This window comes from Nothoprocta perdicaria, unplaced genomic scaffold (genome assembly GCF_003342845.1).
Source record: "Nothoprocta perdicaria isolate Ctin4 unplaced genomic scaffold, notPer1 scaffold_45, whole genome shotgun sequence".
In the NCBI taxonomy this organism is placed as follows: domain Eukaryota; kingdom Metazoa; phylum Chordata; class Aves; order Tinamiformes; family Tinamidae; genus Nothoprocta; species Nothoprocta perdicaria.
In genome coordinates, this window is record NW_020455699.1 from 708,915 (window position 1) to 724,028 (window position 15,114).

General features: G+C 37.0%; 1 protein-coding gene across 4 annotated transcripts in view; it reads right to left on the reverse strand.

Annotated features, from left to right (window-relative positions):
- Positions 1-13,545, reverse strand: part of CEP120 (centrosomal protein 120) — a 36,102-nt gene extending 22,557 nt beyond the window's left edge. Inside the window, exons 1-10 of one of the 4 annotated variants that reach the window (XM_026046602.1) lie at positions 13,374-13,545; positions 11,790-11,946; positions 10,698-10,812; positions 9,549-9,690; positions 8,101-8,249; positions 5,410-5,607; positions 3,890-4,117; positions 3,439-3,646; positions 2,204-2,317; positions 778-955 (exon numbers count right to left, since the gene is read on the reverse strand). In XM_026046602.1, coding sequence (XP_025902387.1) covers positions 778-955; positions 2,204-2,317; positions 3,439-3,646; positions 3,890-4,117; positions 5,410-5,607; positions 8,101-8,249; positions 9,549-9,690; positions 10,698-10,812; positions 11,790-11,946; positions 13,374-13,425 — 1,541 coding nt within the window. In that variant the 5' untranslated portion in view covers positions 13,426-13,545. Of the gene's footprint in view, positions 1-777; positions 956-2,203; positions 2,318-3,438; positions 3,647-3,889; positions 4,118-5,409; positions 5,608-7,049; positions 7,134-8,100; positions 8,250-9,548; positions 9,691-10,697; positions 10,813-11,789; positions 11,947-13,373 lie in introns of those variants that run through there. The other 3 variants (XM_026046603.1, XM_026046604.1, XM_026046605.1) reach the window with 3 other exon arrangements.
- Between the last annotated feature and the right edge of the window lie 1,569 nt (positions 13,546-15,114).

Consider the following 15,114-nt stretch of genomic DNA (forward strand, 5'->3'; position numbering starts at 1 on the left):
AAAAAAAAACACCACACCACAAACAACCCCCCCCCACACACACACAACCTTTCTTCTCTAAGTGGTGCTGTTAACTAACTTGCAGGTAAAATAAATACTGCTGCAACAATTGCTACCACCCTTCTCCTTGCTAACACCCGCTTATCCTTCAGAAATGCCCCCATATTTTTCTTCCACATCAGCAGGAAGTAACATACTCAAGCTAATCTCTAAACAATTATTCCAAATTAGCAGGTGAAGAGTACTGCTCTTGTTTCAGACACTAAAGATCACATAGCCAAAAGCTTTTCTTCTTTCTGCTTCTAAACTCTTGAGTCAATCAAATAACAGATGCTATGTCTCCCAGACAATAAGTTTTGTCTGTGGAATGCAGAGAGCAACAAAATGTCCATGACACTGCCTCTCAAATGACACCACACTGATTCTTCAAGATTTATTTATACTTCCTTTAGATTCAGCATCTCAGACAAACTACAAGTTTTATCTATAGCTTATGAGAAGACAACTAGTAGCTCTGTGGAGACATGGAAGCTACAGAAATCACTCCTTCAATCAGCCAGAAAGGTGAAGTGTTATACATTATCTTCAATGTTACTATTCTGAGAAGTTGAGTGATGCAACAGTTGACTGCTTCAAAGTGTTTGGCTACTGAAATGCAGATACATAAAGATCAAAAGCACCAGACAGTGTGTTGCCACTAGTAGTTCAAATTAGAAGTTTGTTATATTGAAAGACACTATTACTGCCAAGAATAACACCAATCAAAATAAATCATACCTTAATATGCAATTGATTGGGAACCCAACTTCCAGACCACGTATACTTCGTAAATCTATTGAAAAGCAAAAATGGTGAGAGGCTGCTGGAATGACAATTCTCTGAGTCGAGATAGGCTCTGAAGAACTTGATGCACCCCTGGGATTGGGCTGAGATACAGCTACTGGAGCATTCTCATCTGAAAATAAAATAAAGGTATTTGTGCATGGGTTGTTTTTATAATGTTTTTATAATATATTACAGATATGCCTCACATTTTAAATGCAGGATGTTTCCCAAAGTATTTCTGTTCCTTCTAACATAGGTTAACAGTAACTATATAAAATGGTCATTCCAYTTGTAAATTGCTGATATATACATATACACAGACACACATAAATATGGATGTATTTACACACACATTGTATGGAAGATAATATTTTTCTCAATAACTTTTATTTTTAAAGCTAAAACATATTAAAACATACACTGCTGGAAAAATATATAAACACAGAAATTATCCAGTTCTTCAAAGAAATGCTGCAGGATTTTAGTTTTCCATTTCAGCACTTTATGGATTTTTTCYTAGACCATTTGAGTCTAAGAAGAAAACATGGAAGATGGCTTACAAAATAATCTGTACAAGMTTAGTCTAGTTTGAATTCACCTCTTTTACTTGAGACTGAAAAATACAGAGCACTAAGTCAATTGCATTGACTCAGGTAAGGAAGTTACAATTTCTGTTCCCAAACTGTCAGTTCACCATTGAAATCTATAGTTAAGTCCCTAAATAGCACATCTACTCATCAGAAAAAGACTTGTGARTTATAACCATTTTATAAGCAGGAAACAGAAGCTTCAGTGAGAATACATAGCCCATCCAATTGCAACAGTTAGAGAAATCATCCAGCCATCTCAAGCCCTTACACTGGTGCCTCAAATTCCAACTGGACCTTTAAAGTCTAACTGCAAGTTTTACAGACAAGATCTGTGACAGGCATCCTCTAAAAAATTTTAACATTGTAAAACAAAGAAAGAGACTAGAAAACTGTCAGATGAATGCTCAATTATAACTGCCAACTATTCTAATGGTCTTAGAATAATCACCTTAAAGTGCTTCAGTTGCCATTTTAAAAAATGCACTGTTTCTAGCATTGGCACTTCATTTTTTTTCCAATGATGGATATAACAAACAGTAAAAATATATTAAAAAAATAGAATATTTTGTAATACTTCAGTATCAGCTAGTCAGCATAGCATACTTTGAGCAGTTTCATGTAAAAATAAAATATATATAAAAAAGAAGTGCTTTGCAAGAATTCAATGGCTGGAGAGAAATTTAAGACATAGGAATATAAAACTGCAAATAACTATAATAAAAAAATGGTTCAAAGCTACTACTCAAATTCATTTGATCTACTAATTTTGAAAAATTATTTCACATTACTGGCATTCTGCAGCTCTGACATTAAAGGTGATTTTGCTCTGCTCTCAAATTTGCAAACTGGTAGCTCTTCAGTGTATTGTTTGTTAACCTCTTTGCTTGACTCTGCCACCAGCCCTAAAAGATAATTGTGAGATATTTTTCATTTTAAACAAATATATCAAATAACAATAATAATAAAATTTTAAAAAGCAACTCAAGACTTTTAACTATAGATTAATATTTACTTTTGTGACCATAACATTTTTTTTTCTTCCTATGTTCTTGATACGTCTCATATAAAAGGCTTAATCCCTGCTTAGACAAGGCTTGCCATAATTAACTTTTCCTTCTGAATTGGCAGACAAATCACAATCTGTCTTAGCAGTATGTCCTAATTTAGGAATTTCCTCTACAGTACTGTGCCTCTATAGGACCAAACTCAAAAGACCAGTAATAGAAGCATAATTAGAATATAACTATTCAGCTTTCCTTGCTAAACATTACTGAAGATAAAGATAACAAACACATTTTCTCTTCTGGCCTTTGCTCTTTTACTTTAGTACTTCTTCCCTTTCATTTTCATGCCCCAACCTCGCCCTTCAGTTAAAAAAATCGAACAAGCAAAAACCCTAGAATAGCTTCGGGAGTTACCAACTCTGCATGTCCTACTTAGGGATCAATATTAAAAACAGAAAAAAAAACTTGCTTGTCCTTGTCCAGAAGTTTGTACAATACAAATGTTTTTGCATTCACAACTGAATATGTCGTATAGGTTATAGGTTAAAATTTTTAAGTAACTTTCTCTTAAAAAAAAAATCTGCATTTCGTCTACTTTCCTACTTAATAAGTCTGAATGTTTGATCATTTCATCTCTTGTTCAGACAAATCAGTTTCTTATGTCTTTGTACTAAATTCTCAAGAACTGTCTTGAGAATCATGTCTTTGTACACATTCTCAAGAAAATTCCAGACATTTCTGTATTGCATTTCAAGCAGCTGACCATCCAAGTCGCTTGATATCTAGGCAACCAGGTCTCCAAACTGGCTCCTAAAACTGTTATCAGCACCTACCATGTTCAAATCATATCACTTGCTTTCCTACTGCTAATTCTTCCACATAAATAATTCTTACTTGCCCAAAAGACATGACCCCATGCGAGTAGTACGTGATTTGAGATTAAAATTTACAAATAGGGGGAAAAAGTACATATATAAACATATATATGTGTATATGTATATATGTATAAAAATACATACCATTTTTATTTGGTTTTGTAACTTTGTCAGACTTGAGACTTTCCATTTCACTTCCTGTTCCTTCATCTTCTGTGGGAGAAGACTGATCAATATGAGATGGGACATTCTGGTATCTCTTTTCCAAGCCTTCTGTTTTTCTTCTGGTAGGTGAAAGAATTTTCTTCTGTGGGTGCTCAGGTTCAGGTGGAGCACTTAAGGGGATGAAAGGCTGTATGAAATAAGAAAATTTTCTTATTTATCATTGSTTGTATTGAAAAATTTTGTCTATAACAATTTTATGATTTTATATTATTTTCTGGTACAGATGAAAATGAAGTAATGAAAAGATGATTCATACAATATGACTTATTCCTTCAGTATATTCTCTATACACCTGTGTCAAATAGGATTTAGAAATAGGTAAAAAAAAGTGCAACAATATCTGAACCAAAAATAAATTAGTGAGCTATACCTGGGTACATAGGTTTTCCTTTTGCAGAACTACAGATACTCCAACAGTAGGAGCCACGTCCAAAGGCAACTGCGGTAGGTTTTGTTTAGCTCTRTTTGGTGGAACAAGGATAAATGCCCCTTCTACTGCCACAGGGTGTTGACTGATCTCTGCATTTCCTTTCTTCAACAGTCCAGACAATGGTATTTCAGTGCTTCCAAGAGACTGGTCCCCACAGCAAAGATGGATCTGTATATGCATTAGTGTTAGAAAGCAGCAGATGTTTATTTCCTTTCCAAATGTCTGAAATTGGTCCTCTGCTGGAGGTTGCATAAAACAAGTACAGGAGTAATACAAAAGGAGCTATAAAATTTTGGCAGGAGGGGATTTCCACAGTGCTGRTGTATTAGCAGATCACTGTAGGCTACCTGTCAATATTTTTTCTTGATAATGAACTCAAAATTTTAAATGCCATTACAGGACAATATGCAATGCATACGGTTTAAACATATAATTCATCATGACAAGATAGGGAAGAACACATACACATATATATGTATACATCAATCATGTTATTTGAAAGTTTATGCATATATTTAGACTCCATGTTAATAGCCAGTGTTTCCAGAAATAAGTTTTTTCTTAATTCCTGGTAAGAACTTACTCCTTTTTTACAAGCTTGACCTGTTTTCTCCATCTACAGTTTTCAGACATAAAATTCTGAAATAATTGTTGTTCTAAACTTACAAGCTAAAATGACCCATGTAAGTTTAAATCTTATAAACTAGTGAAGGTACAGAAGAAAAAAAAAAAACTTTAAAATAACCCACATCCAAGACATTTTCTATAACTAACACTTGCCCTACTTAACAACTCTCTTACTAAAAATTCCTTGCCTGTTCTCAGAAAAATTATTTCCTATTTTGTAACAAGTTAAATGTTAGCCAGAAGCAGATCACCATAGACTCCTAAAATACTACTCAAGGTTTAAAGATGAGGCTAAACATAAGGAATATCCCATACCAAATATACATCTAGAGTTCAGTTTAGAAATTAATGTTTGGAGTTGAGAAATTGAAATTAAAAATACAGAACCTTCCTTTTATTCACAAATAGTGCTGATGGAGGTGAATTTGAAAGGTCCTATAGTGCTTGTAAGGTTATCACTGAGAGTGCAAAGCAGGACTGTGGATTGCATGGATTGCATGTGGCCCAAGTTCAGAGGAGGTCCCAGTGTTCAAAGCTACTGAGGCTGCTGAAGTAGCCATTGAACTACTTTACACTTGAGCAATGCTTTTTATCATGGCCTACAATTGCATCTTGCTACAGCTGCCACATTAAAGAGACTGTACCGTCTCTAAGAATCTTGCTAAAAGAGTTTACATCATATCAGTTATAGTTTACAAAGGAAGAATCACTTCATATTTGGGCTAAAAATATGGTAATATAGTCTAGCTTTGGAAAATGAAATTCTATAGTTTCAATGTGAGAGGGAAAATTTATTTCATTGACATAATCATGTCTGAAAAGAAACAGCTTACCTGCAATTTTGACTGCGCACAAAAATAAATTTGGAGGACATCAGTTGTGCTACGTATTCGGACTGAAGCTCTTTCTGGCTCAAAGTTTGGATTAATTAAATCAGTGAATGGTTCATTTGTGACATCATTTCCCAGCAATGAGTAATAGAAGAAAAACTCAGGCTGTCGTTCCGGAAGCTTCATTGCAGTAGGAACTAACTACAAAAAAGTACAAAATTAGAAAGCCTTTTTCATTAAAATATAGTTACGTTAATCCATAAGTATTATCTTGGATACTAAAAAGCTTAAAATATCAAGCTTCAGAGCAACTGATGTCAATCCCAGTTCACAGTATTTTGAAAAAAAAGAAATGTTTTTATTTCTGAAGTTGACTAAAAATCTTGCATCTTAGCTCTAAGTGAAAGTGACCCAATTTGAAAGTTAGTGATTTGCTTGTGAAATAACAGCACCAATGGCTGCAACAGCATCAAATTCTCAGTAAAGTCAGGCTCTGTGGAATACTCAGAAATAAACAGTACTGCACTTACACAAGACRTAGTATAAATAAATCAATGCAGTTTAGAAATCAAGTTATATAGTCTTTTAGTCACCTAAGTTATCAGAACAGATGGAAACAGAACTATTCCATTCCTTTATTATCGCACCTATGAGTTCAATGCTAAAAACGGCACAGACTCAAAGTGATCTCTGAGTGATTAGATTTTTTTTCATATAGACCTGTAATTCTGACAGAGAACATCTAAGCACATTCTCTGAGGAGAGTTCATCATATGCTATGAGTTTCTGAACAAATAGAACCTAACTTGACATCATGATTTTCCAAGTAATTCGGGCCTACCTTTGAAATCAGAGAAACCCAGAATTATTACTACTTTATCAGTGCAGCAGAAATAGCCAGTAGCAAAGGTTTCAAGGGTTAAACAGTCATGGCCATATCACTTCATGGGCATATCACTTCATTCACAATGATAAGACTTTCCCTTAGGTAGGATATGGAGGCTACTTCACATAGCTTATAACTATCGATGGTATTTAACTCTGTTCAAAGTTTGGCATATGTGCACTAGGTTCCCCTGAATACTACTATTTATCAGCTGTGTACTTTCCATTCAAACTTTAAGAGCGAGACAACTGTAGGACTTAAATGTAACATATCTGTTAACTACAATTAAAGAAACAAATATATTTAATTACCATATTCTTTGCTGATTTTAACAGAAGAATAGCTAAACTCACAATATTCCTGAGATAATTATTTCCCAGAAGTATGTTATTTCTACTAGAGCATTTCCTGTAGATCAAGTGGCAGAGATACATATTGGGTAAAACAAACTCAGACCTTTAGTGATCAAGTACCAGTTATACAAGTAGGTCACATGCAGAAGAGCACAGTCAAATTGTAACTTAAATATCAGTTTTAATTCTAATTTCATGCAAACTTCTCCAGAATATGTAAAATCTGATGCTTTGAAGCCCTTTTATTTTCTCTGGAGAACAGATGAAGCAGTGAAGCTCAATATTCCAGCACACTTATTAGACTGCCATTATTTTTAGATTCTGAAGAATAGCATCCCATTACACCTCAAACACCATTAACTCAGAATAACAGACTTAAAAAGACCCCCTGTAAGTCTTCTCACAGTTGCTTCTGCAAAGGTAAAGAGCAGATTTGCGCATGATGGTAGTTCCATCATACTCCTGGGATGTTCCCACAAATCACAGAAATAATTGTTTCACTCTAGGAAATTTCTAAAAAGAAAAAAAAAAATCCAATTGGGCAGGTGTCAAAATCCTCTACAACCAGCAGTGCTAAAAATAACCAGGACCATGTTAATATCTAGGAGATATAGGTTAACATCCACACAATATTCTCCATATAATACTGAACAGCTGTACTGAAAAACAGGTCACCAGAAGAAATTCAAAGAAGTCTCATGGTCTGTACAGAGGATTGTAACACTTACCAGATGGCGTTTTCCACTCTTTCAAAGGACTTTTGGCAGTTTGGATACCCTACCTTAACCCTCTATACTTTAACCTAACCTCCTGCCTCCATCTCCACTTCTGCCCACACCTGTCTTCACCTCCCTTCTGCTTTACCCTATCACCTATCTCCACCTACCCTCTACATTCCCTGTACTCCATCCCCTACCTTCCACCCTCCCTCCTCTGCCTTACTTTTCCCTCACCTACAACCTTCCCTCTAAACTTCCCCTCCCTCTACTGTATCATCTATGCTACCCTCTACCTTTGTTTACCTCCCACTGACCCTCTATTTCCAACTCAACCCTCTATCCTACCAACCATGGGCAAAACACCATTCCATTCCCATTACCACACCATACGTATTAACATTGGCATTATGATCATACCCATCCCATCCCTTCCGACCTCATTCCATTCCAAACCACCTGTCTGTATATAACTTCTACAGTAATGCATAATTTAATATACTTAACTGTGGTATTTTTATAAAAGAATAATATTCACTTATAATTTGAATTGTAAGCACAACATAGGCACAACAATTGTAGGCACAATTTTAAAATTCAAATTGATCTATATTGATTCAATGAGCAGACAAGACTAGTGAAAAAAACTTACCAGGTAACAAAAAAGCTAAAGTAGAAATCTCAGAATACAAGAGCAGTACATTACTTCTTTAAAATCAAATGCAGTAAGGAAACAAACCTGTTCTAGTTGAGTGGCAAATGCGATAGTTACAGATAAAACAAAGTAGTCTTTACAATACTCTGCCGGTCCAATCTGATGATACCCCTCTTCCTCATTCAGGACCGCTACAATACTTTTAGGGTCCATTCCAGAAACAAGGGTAGACACTAAGAAAGCAGAAGTTAAATTAAAGAAAGAAAGAAAGAAAGAATAATTTAGCACATTGAGCACAATCACTGCTTCTTTGTAATCATATATAAATATATATTTAGCCATATTTCTACAAGCACAATACAAAATCGGATGTTTGCTTCCACAGCATTTTAGCATAGAAATCTCAGCCTCTAAATTATAGCTACAAACCCCTAGATTAATTTCAATTCAATGAGAACAAATGTATTCTGAGGCCAATTATGTCCTCAATATTAGTGTACATTTTAATTTAGTATTACAATGATTACAATTTGTAATACTAAATTACATTTTAGTATTACAATTCCAAGTACTACACTTGGAATTTTAAACATCTGGAACTTAATTTCATTAATTTGGATTCTAGTATTTCTGAAAAATATGAATGAGCATGATGACACATGCTCATAGTCGCTTCAATGAAGTTAGCCTACAATAACTCACAGTACTTCAAGTACTTATAGCCCTCTGCTGAATTCAGCTCTTGCATGAGCTAAAAAGATGTCACTATATAGATCTCATGGACCAGATGACTCATGGCAAGTCACTGTATCAAAGAGTTGACATTTGCTCATCTTGATTTATTTATATTTCTGCACCAGAGGACAAATCTCTTTCCAACAGAATACACAATAGGCAAACCAGTTTCTGTTGTTCAGCTCTCAACACCTTCCATTTGACAAAATCTCACTAATTCCTTTGGAGAAAAGTGTAGAAGAAAACTGAGAAATGGGATGAATTCTAGCATTTAATATGAAGGGGGCCAATTCTGAAAAATGTATTGTAACATGGCTTAAGTATTGAATGGTTTAGTTTACAAAACAAGTCACTTATTGGTAGGTCTGCATCCCTTTTTTGAATTATTGCAGTACTTTATAATATTTTAAGACTTCATAATACTCCAACTGCACTACTTAATAATTGTACTACTAGAATCACACCCTAAAAAGTTCCTTTCTTCTTTAATTACAGAACTTTCCATAGCCTTAAACTGTGACTAAAATGCTGACAACAGTAACTATGCATCTCCAATTCCCTCAGTCTTAAGGATACGCTAGTTTCCAATTTGTGTGACTTTCAGATAGACAGAGTTACAAACCAAAGCATCCTTATAACAGGGTTTACACCCATCATGACAAGATACACAAACTGGCTGTAAATTATTTGAGCTCCTCTGATTCAAAACAACACAGTGTTTGCAAAGAGGACTATACTTGTACTGTATAACACCCCTTTCAATTAAAGGTCAATTATATTTTTGTTCTGTTACTTACCTTTCCCTTCTCTAGGAGGTGCCTCCTTTGCTTTAAAACCATCCACTGTTGCTTTTGTATCAGTTTCCAACACAACACCTACTTGTATCTCAGATTTAAATTTAGTGTACTTGTTACTAAGTAAAGGATACCATTTTGGTGTCTACATAATTGAAAAAAAAATAAACACAAAGAAAAATAAAAATCAAACACACTAAAAAAAATATCATATAACAAATTTACTGGAAAGTACTTCAGTAGATATTTCAAGATATGAGTTACTTGTGTTTTAATGAAGATTCTCTACAATGATTTCCCGAAGAATGGCTGAAAATATTCTTTTCCACTGAGTAGCAAATTAAATAAGCCAGCAAGCAAAACACTCTGTAAATTCTTAACTAAAAAAAAACAGATCTCAGACGAAAGACGGCATATGAAGCTACRTGAGTCACAAATCTTTATGGTTTATGATGTTAAAATAAGAAACTAGGATCCAYCTAGGAAACTAGAAAATCCATGTTTTGGATACTCATAACATAATTCATGTTTTGACCAAGTTGAACAGTGTTTAGATGAATTAGACCTACATAAAAAACTACATTTTATTGATTACACACTGTTAAGAGGCTAGAATATGTGCTTCATTAATGTGCTTCATTAATGTTACATTCAATCATTTAGTCTGTGTTTCAAAATTATGTCTAAAGTATAGCTTATGATCATCCAAGAAGGATGATCCATTCATCTTCCAAAAAGGCCCATTATTAAGACTTCTTTCTTCACTATCTTAAAAACGAAAACAATTGTTTTTGGCAATTATCATGGCAATTAAAAGTACAGCTAACAAATGCTTCACTTTTCAAATTTGAAAATTTAAGAACTTAAAATCTCCAGGGTATTTTTTTTTCATTCTGTAGCAAGCAACTTAAAAAATTTTCATCATTTCCAGCAGACGACTATAAAAAGTATTTTCTTTTGTCCATATTCTTATACGGAAAGCTACAATCTTCCTCTTTAAAGAAAGAAAAAATTGACTTTGATTGACTGTTTCAAATTTTTTCAAAATAAGAYCCCAAAGCTACACCAGTGCTTCTATCAAGTTCTCTTGTACCTATAAGAGTATTACGGTCAAAACATTCATTAGTAATAGTTGTAAAGTGAGTAACATACCTGCTTCTTTTCCTGGGCAGCTCTTAAATCAAGTACAATATAGCCTATGTTCTCTCTACATGAAGTTATAGGATCCAATGCAAAACACTGGAGTTTGATAGGTGTACGCTGCAGCCTGTAAGAATARCTCAACTGAAGTAAAAAATGTAAACGTAATCTCTGCAACCACATTTAGCTCACAAAACTAATTTATTAATTTAAAGCATATTGACAATGCAATGTAACTAGTTCTGGTAAGTCTRCATCTCCTAAACTCCTAAAATTTAGCATTAAGTGAATCAGAATTAGAAAATCAGTAAGTTTTGTTAAAAAAAAAAATGGTAGTGACAAACAAATTCATGCTGATCAATATGAAGTAGGCACAGCAACTCACATAAAATTGGTATTTCACTTGTGATGGCATTTTAAACAAGACTGATGTGAAAGACTTATGTAGAAAATTACAGAAACAGAGATAAGATCTTTAGCATAAGGTAAGYTCTCAATTTTTTCTTTCTTCGAAATGAATGGCATCTTTGTAACTTCTTGACAAAGGTGTTTTCCAGAAGTCTGAGCAACAGCAGTGCTGCAGGACTACCCACAAACTTGTCACTGCTGAGAGTGTAGCTTCCCAAATTTGCAATCCCAATTGCTGCAACAAAGCAGCCTAAAAGGGACACAATTAAAACATACATTCATATTTTTGGTGAGGACCAAATAACAGTTATGGAAAACAAATTCAATTCCTCAGCTCTTCTAACAAATGTTCTCAAAAATATATTAAGTAGGCTTTTAAGGTACGAAAATGTTTCACAACACATTATATATAAGAAAACCTGAATTTGGTGCTATTCGGTGTTTGAATTTTAGTGTAGGAAAGTTACTTCAAGCTTTTACTTTTTTTACAGGCATTTAAATGTTACTTATCTTGCCATTTACTATTGTTTGTTGTGTCAACAACATGGCATGTCAGTGTATAATGAAAAGATAGTTTCTGAAAAATAAAATGAATTTAGATAACAGTAACATTAAAAGTATCATATTTCAATAGCTATATAGAGGTAAGAAAACTTCTTTCCAACCAAATTAACTTTATTTTGCAATTAGTGTTACCTGTGCTGGTGAAGTGCTTTCCTATCAAGTTCCCAGGCCAACTCAGTGGCAAACTCAGGCTGGTCAGTGTGCTCTACAGGATCGGTGGCCAGCTGTTCACCATCAAACTTGGCTTCAACAATAAGCATACGCTTTGCCCGTCTTGGAAAATAGCGCCCTGAAAATATACACAGTGTAATTACCAGGCACCATCAGTGCGAAATAATCAAAGGAACTAACAAAAAATAAAATCACATAGAACCCACCAAAGGTCAGCATTACGCCATATAAAAAACAGTCACAGGTCTTTTCTATACCATCTTTTCTAAACTTACTTAAAAGTACTTAATTTTTTCCTCCTATTCAGAAGTAGGAAAGGAGAACATAACATGAAATAAATCAGTTGTAAAAGCATCCAGAAATAACAAGACATTAAGTAACATCTCATGTGGATTTCTCAAGATCAAATCACATCAGTTGCCTAGTATCTTTGTCTCTTCCGATCTTTCTCTCCTTCCTTCAGTCTTCTTCCCCTTCCTCCTACAATAGGGTACAAGTAAACAGGATACAAACAGCAAATCTTGCCTTTATTGAAAATTCTACCATCATTGCACATTTAATGGAAATACTGAAATGTATTTTTCCAACTACCTCTTGTTATTAGCAAGAATTTATTACTAGACTAGAAGCACGTATGTCCTGGGTTCATATGTGATTCCTATTTTTATCATTATTTTAAATGAAAATAAAGTCAAAATGATAAGAAAGCTTTTAAAATCTGCATAGATGATGATGCAGAAAGGTGTTATATGCATTTTAGAGAACAAGATCTCACTTTAATCTTAACAGAATAAGTCAGAAAACAATAGGATGCCCTCCACAAAAAAAAGGGTTGGGCACAAATACATTTGCACAGCTAACTATATGTCTGCAAGTACAATCTGTGCATATATAAGACGAAAAATGATTAGCTCTGTAATCAAGACAATACAGAAAAGGGTTATGGTATGCTGCCAATGCACAACACTGGAATACTGCAAAAAATAAATAAATATATTTATACATGTGCATATTGGGGACAGATAGTATAGCATTGACTGGAGTCCACTGTCTAGTTTGCAGCATTTCAGAAGAGCTGTAAGAAGCGAGGAGACTTCAGAGCACGAAAATCCAGCCCAGTCAGAAGAGCTAAAGAAGCTGTTTTCTCTAGGCTAAAGAAAACACAACCCTTGGGACACCAACCTCCAAAATCAAAAAGGCTCGTTCAGAGAAAAGGCAGCAAGCTAAGCTCTGTATCTGCTCACAAAGACAGTGACAAGGGATTTAAACGATAACAGAAAAGGGTCAGATTTTAGGAAAGTGTAACTTAAGGGCAGCTGGAATTTTGCAGGAAAGTGAGGATGGAGGCTGCAAGGAAGGGTCAGCCTTTTAAACCATGTTTTTGGGCAGGGTACTCCTGGAGACAAGCTGGGCTGGGGGGACGCGCACAACGGAGGCCTGCCCGGCCGAGACCGCGCTCCGGCTGTGCCGACCCCAGCGCGGCCTTGAGCCCCTTCCCGGTGCGGAGCGGCCACCGGCGCGGCCGCCCGGCCCTCGCCCCTCTACCTTCCAAGATGGACACGACGATCAGCAGCCGGTCGGCAGCTCTGGGCACCATCTCCCCGCCTCGTCCGGCGCTGCTCCTAGGCGCGAGGTGCAGCAGGAGGACGAAGGAGACGAAAAAGGAGAAATAAGAAGAAACACAAGAGGAGGGCGGCGCGGCGCCACGCACKGCCGTTTTGCCGCCGCGAAGCCTTTAAACGCCAACGGCCGCCTGGCGCCGCACTTCCGCCTAGCAACGGCGGCGCCCCCCGCGCGCTTCCGGCCCCCGCGCCGCCGCTGCGGCGCCCCCGCGCGGCGAGGAGGGCGCGCTGCCCGCGCGGAGGAGCCGCCATGTTGCCGTGCGCGCGGCCGGCGCGGCCATGGCGGGCGGCGCGGATAACGGGCGGCCGCGRGACGCGTCTCGCCGCCCACAACAAGGGCGCCCTCTGGAGCGTCGGGGCGTTAGTTCTGTTAGAAAGAACACGGATTGTTTGTGGACGGCATCTTGCCGTCGTTTAATGCAGGTGCACGTGGTTGCACAGTTAGCCCCGGGCATAAGACTTSCTTCCCGTGGTCAGACTTAAGGGACAGAACACAAAAGTCATGTGTTGGAGCAAAAACTCTGTGTTTTTGTAACGTATTTTCTGAGGAAGTAGGCCCTATTTGCTGACGTGAAGAGACAGGGAGCCTCCTTTCAGTGGCAACTTAGGCTGGTTCTGCTAAACCACGAAGACGTTTTCCTGCCTCTGTGCTACATTTGTCCGAGTTTGGTGCTGGCTGCTGTTTTTGCTGTGGCCCTTGGGTGGCACGTCGCAGTGTTGGGGCTCTCGCCCTCACTGCGAGCGCCGGCAGACCCGCTCACAGCTGCTTGTCCTGCTGGCTTTTAGCAAGGCCTGCGGCCTCTTTGCCTGAAAAAGGAGCRTGACCACAGGTGCTAACAAAAAATATACAGTTTGTTTTAGGSTTAGCAGCTTCTTTTTCACTCTGGTTTTATTTTTGAAGTGATTTCACTTGTCTTGGAAAGTAATGTAATGTATTTTTATGGAAGATGTATAGGAGTTTGTKCCATATCAAAGTGCTACAGTTTGTGGCCATGAGAAATATCAGTAAATAAAGATTTTAGGAATGTTTTAAAATGCTGTTTTCTGTAGAAATTAGAGGGTTTTTTTCCTGCCTGAAAAAGCAAATTGAAATTTGCCCCTCAGTGTCCCTGATTACTAATATTCAGCTGTCAATCAGTTCATYACTCTTGTTGCCTGTATTTTTGAGCTTTCTTCACTCAGTTCTTATTTTCCGTTTTTTCATGTTTTCTCTTTCTAGCCCCCATGATCTTAAGAGAGTTTTTGCCCTACCCTGTTCTTACAATGAGTAATTTTTACATTCATTTTGATACAGTGCTTAAGATTATCTATAGGGGTTTATCCACAGAGGGAGATTTATCCACAGAGGGACCTGGACAGACTGGACAACTGGGTGGTTAGAAATCTCAACAAGGGCAAGTGCAGGGTCCTGCACTTGGGGAGGAATAACCCTGGACACCAGTACAGATTAGTGGTGGACCTGCTGGAGAGCAGCCCCACAGAGAGAGATCTCGGCATCATGGTGGACGACAAGTTGACCATGAGGCAGCAGTGTGCCCTGGTGTCCAAGAAGGCCAATGGGATCCTGGGGTGCATTAAGAAGAGCGTCTCCAGCAGGTCGAGGGAGGTGATCGTCCCCCTATACACAGCCCTGGTGAGGCCACATCTGGAGACTGTGTCCAGTT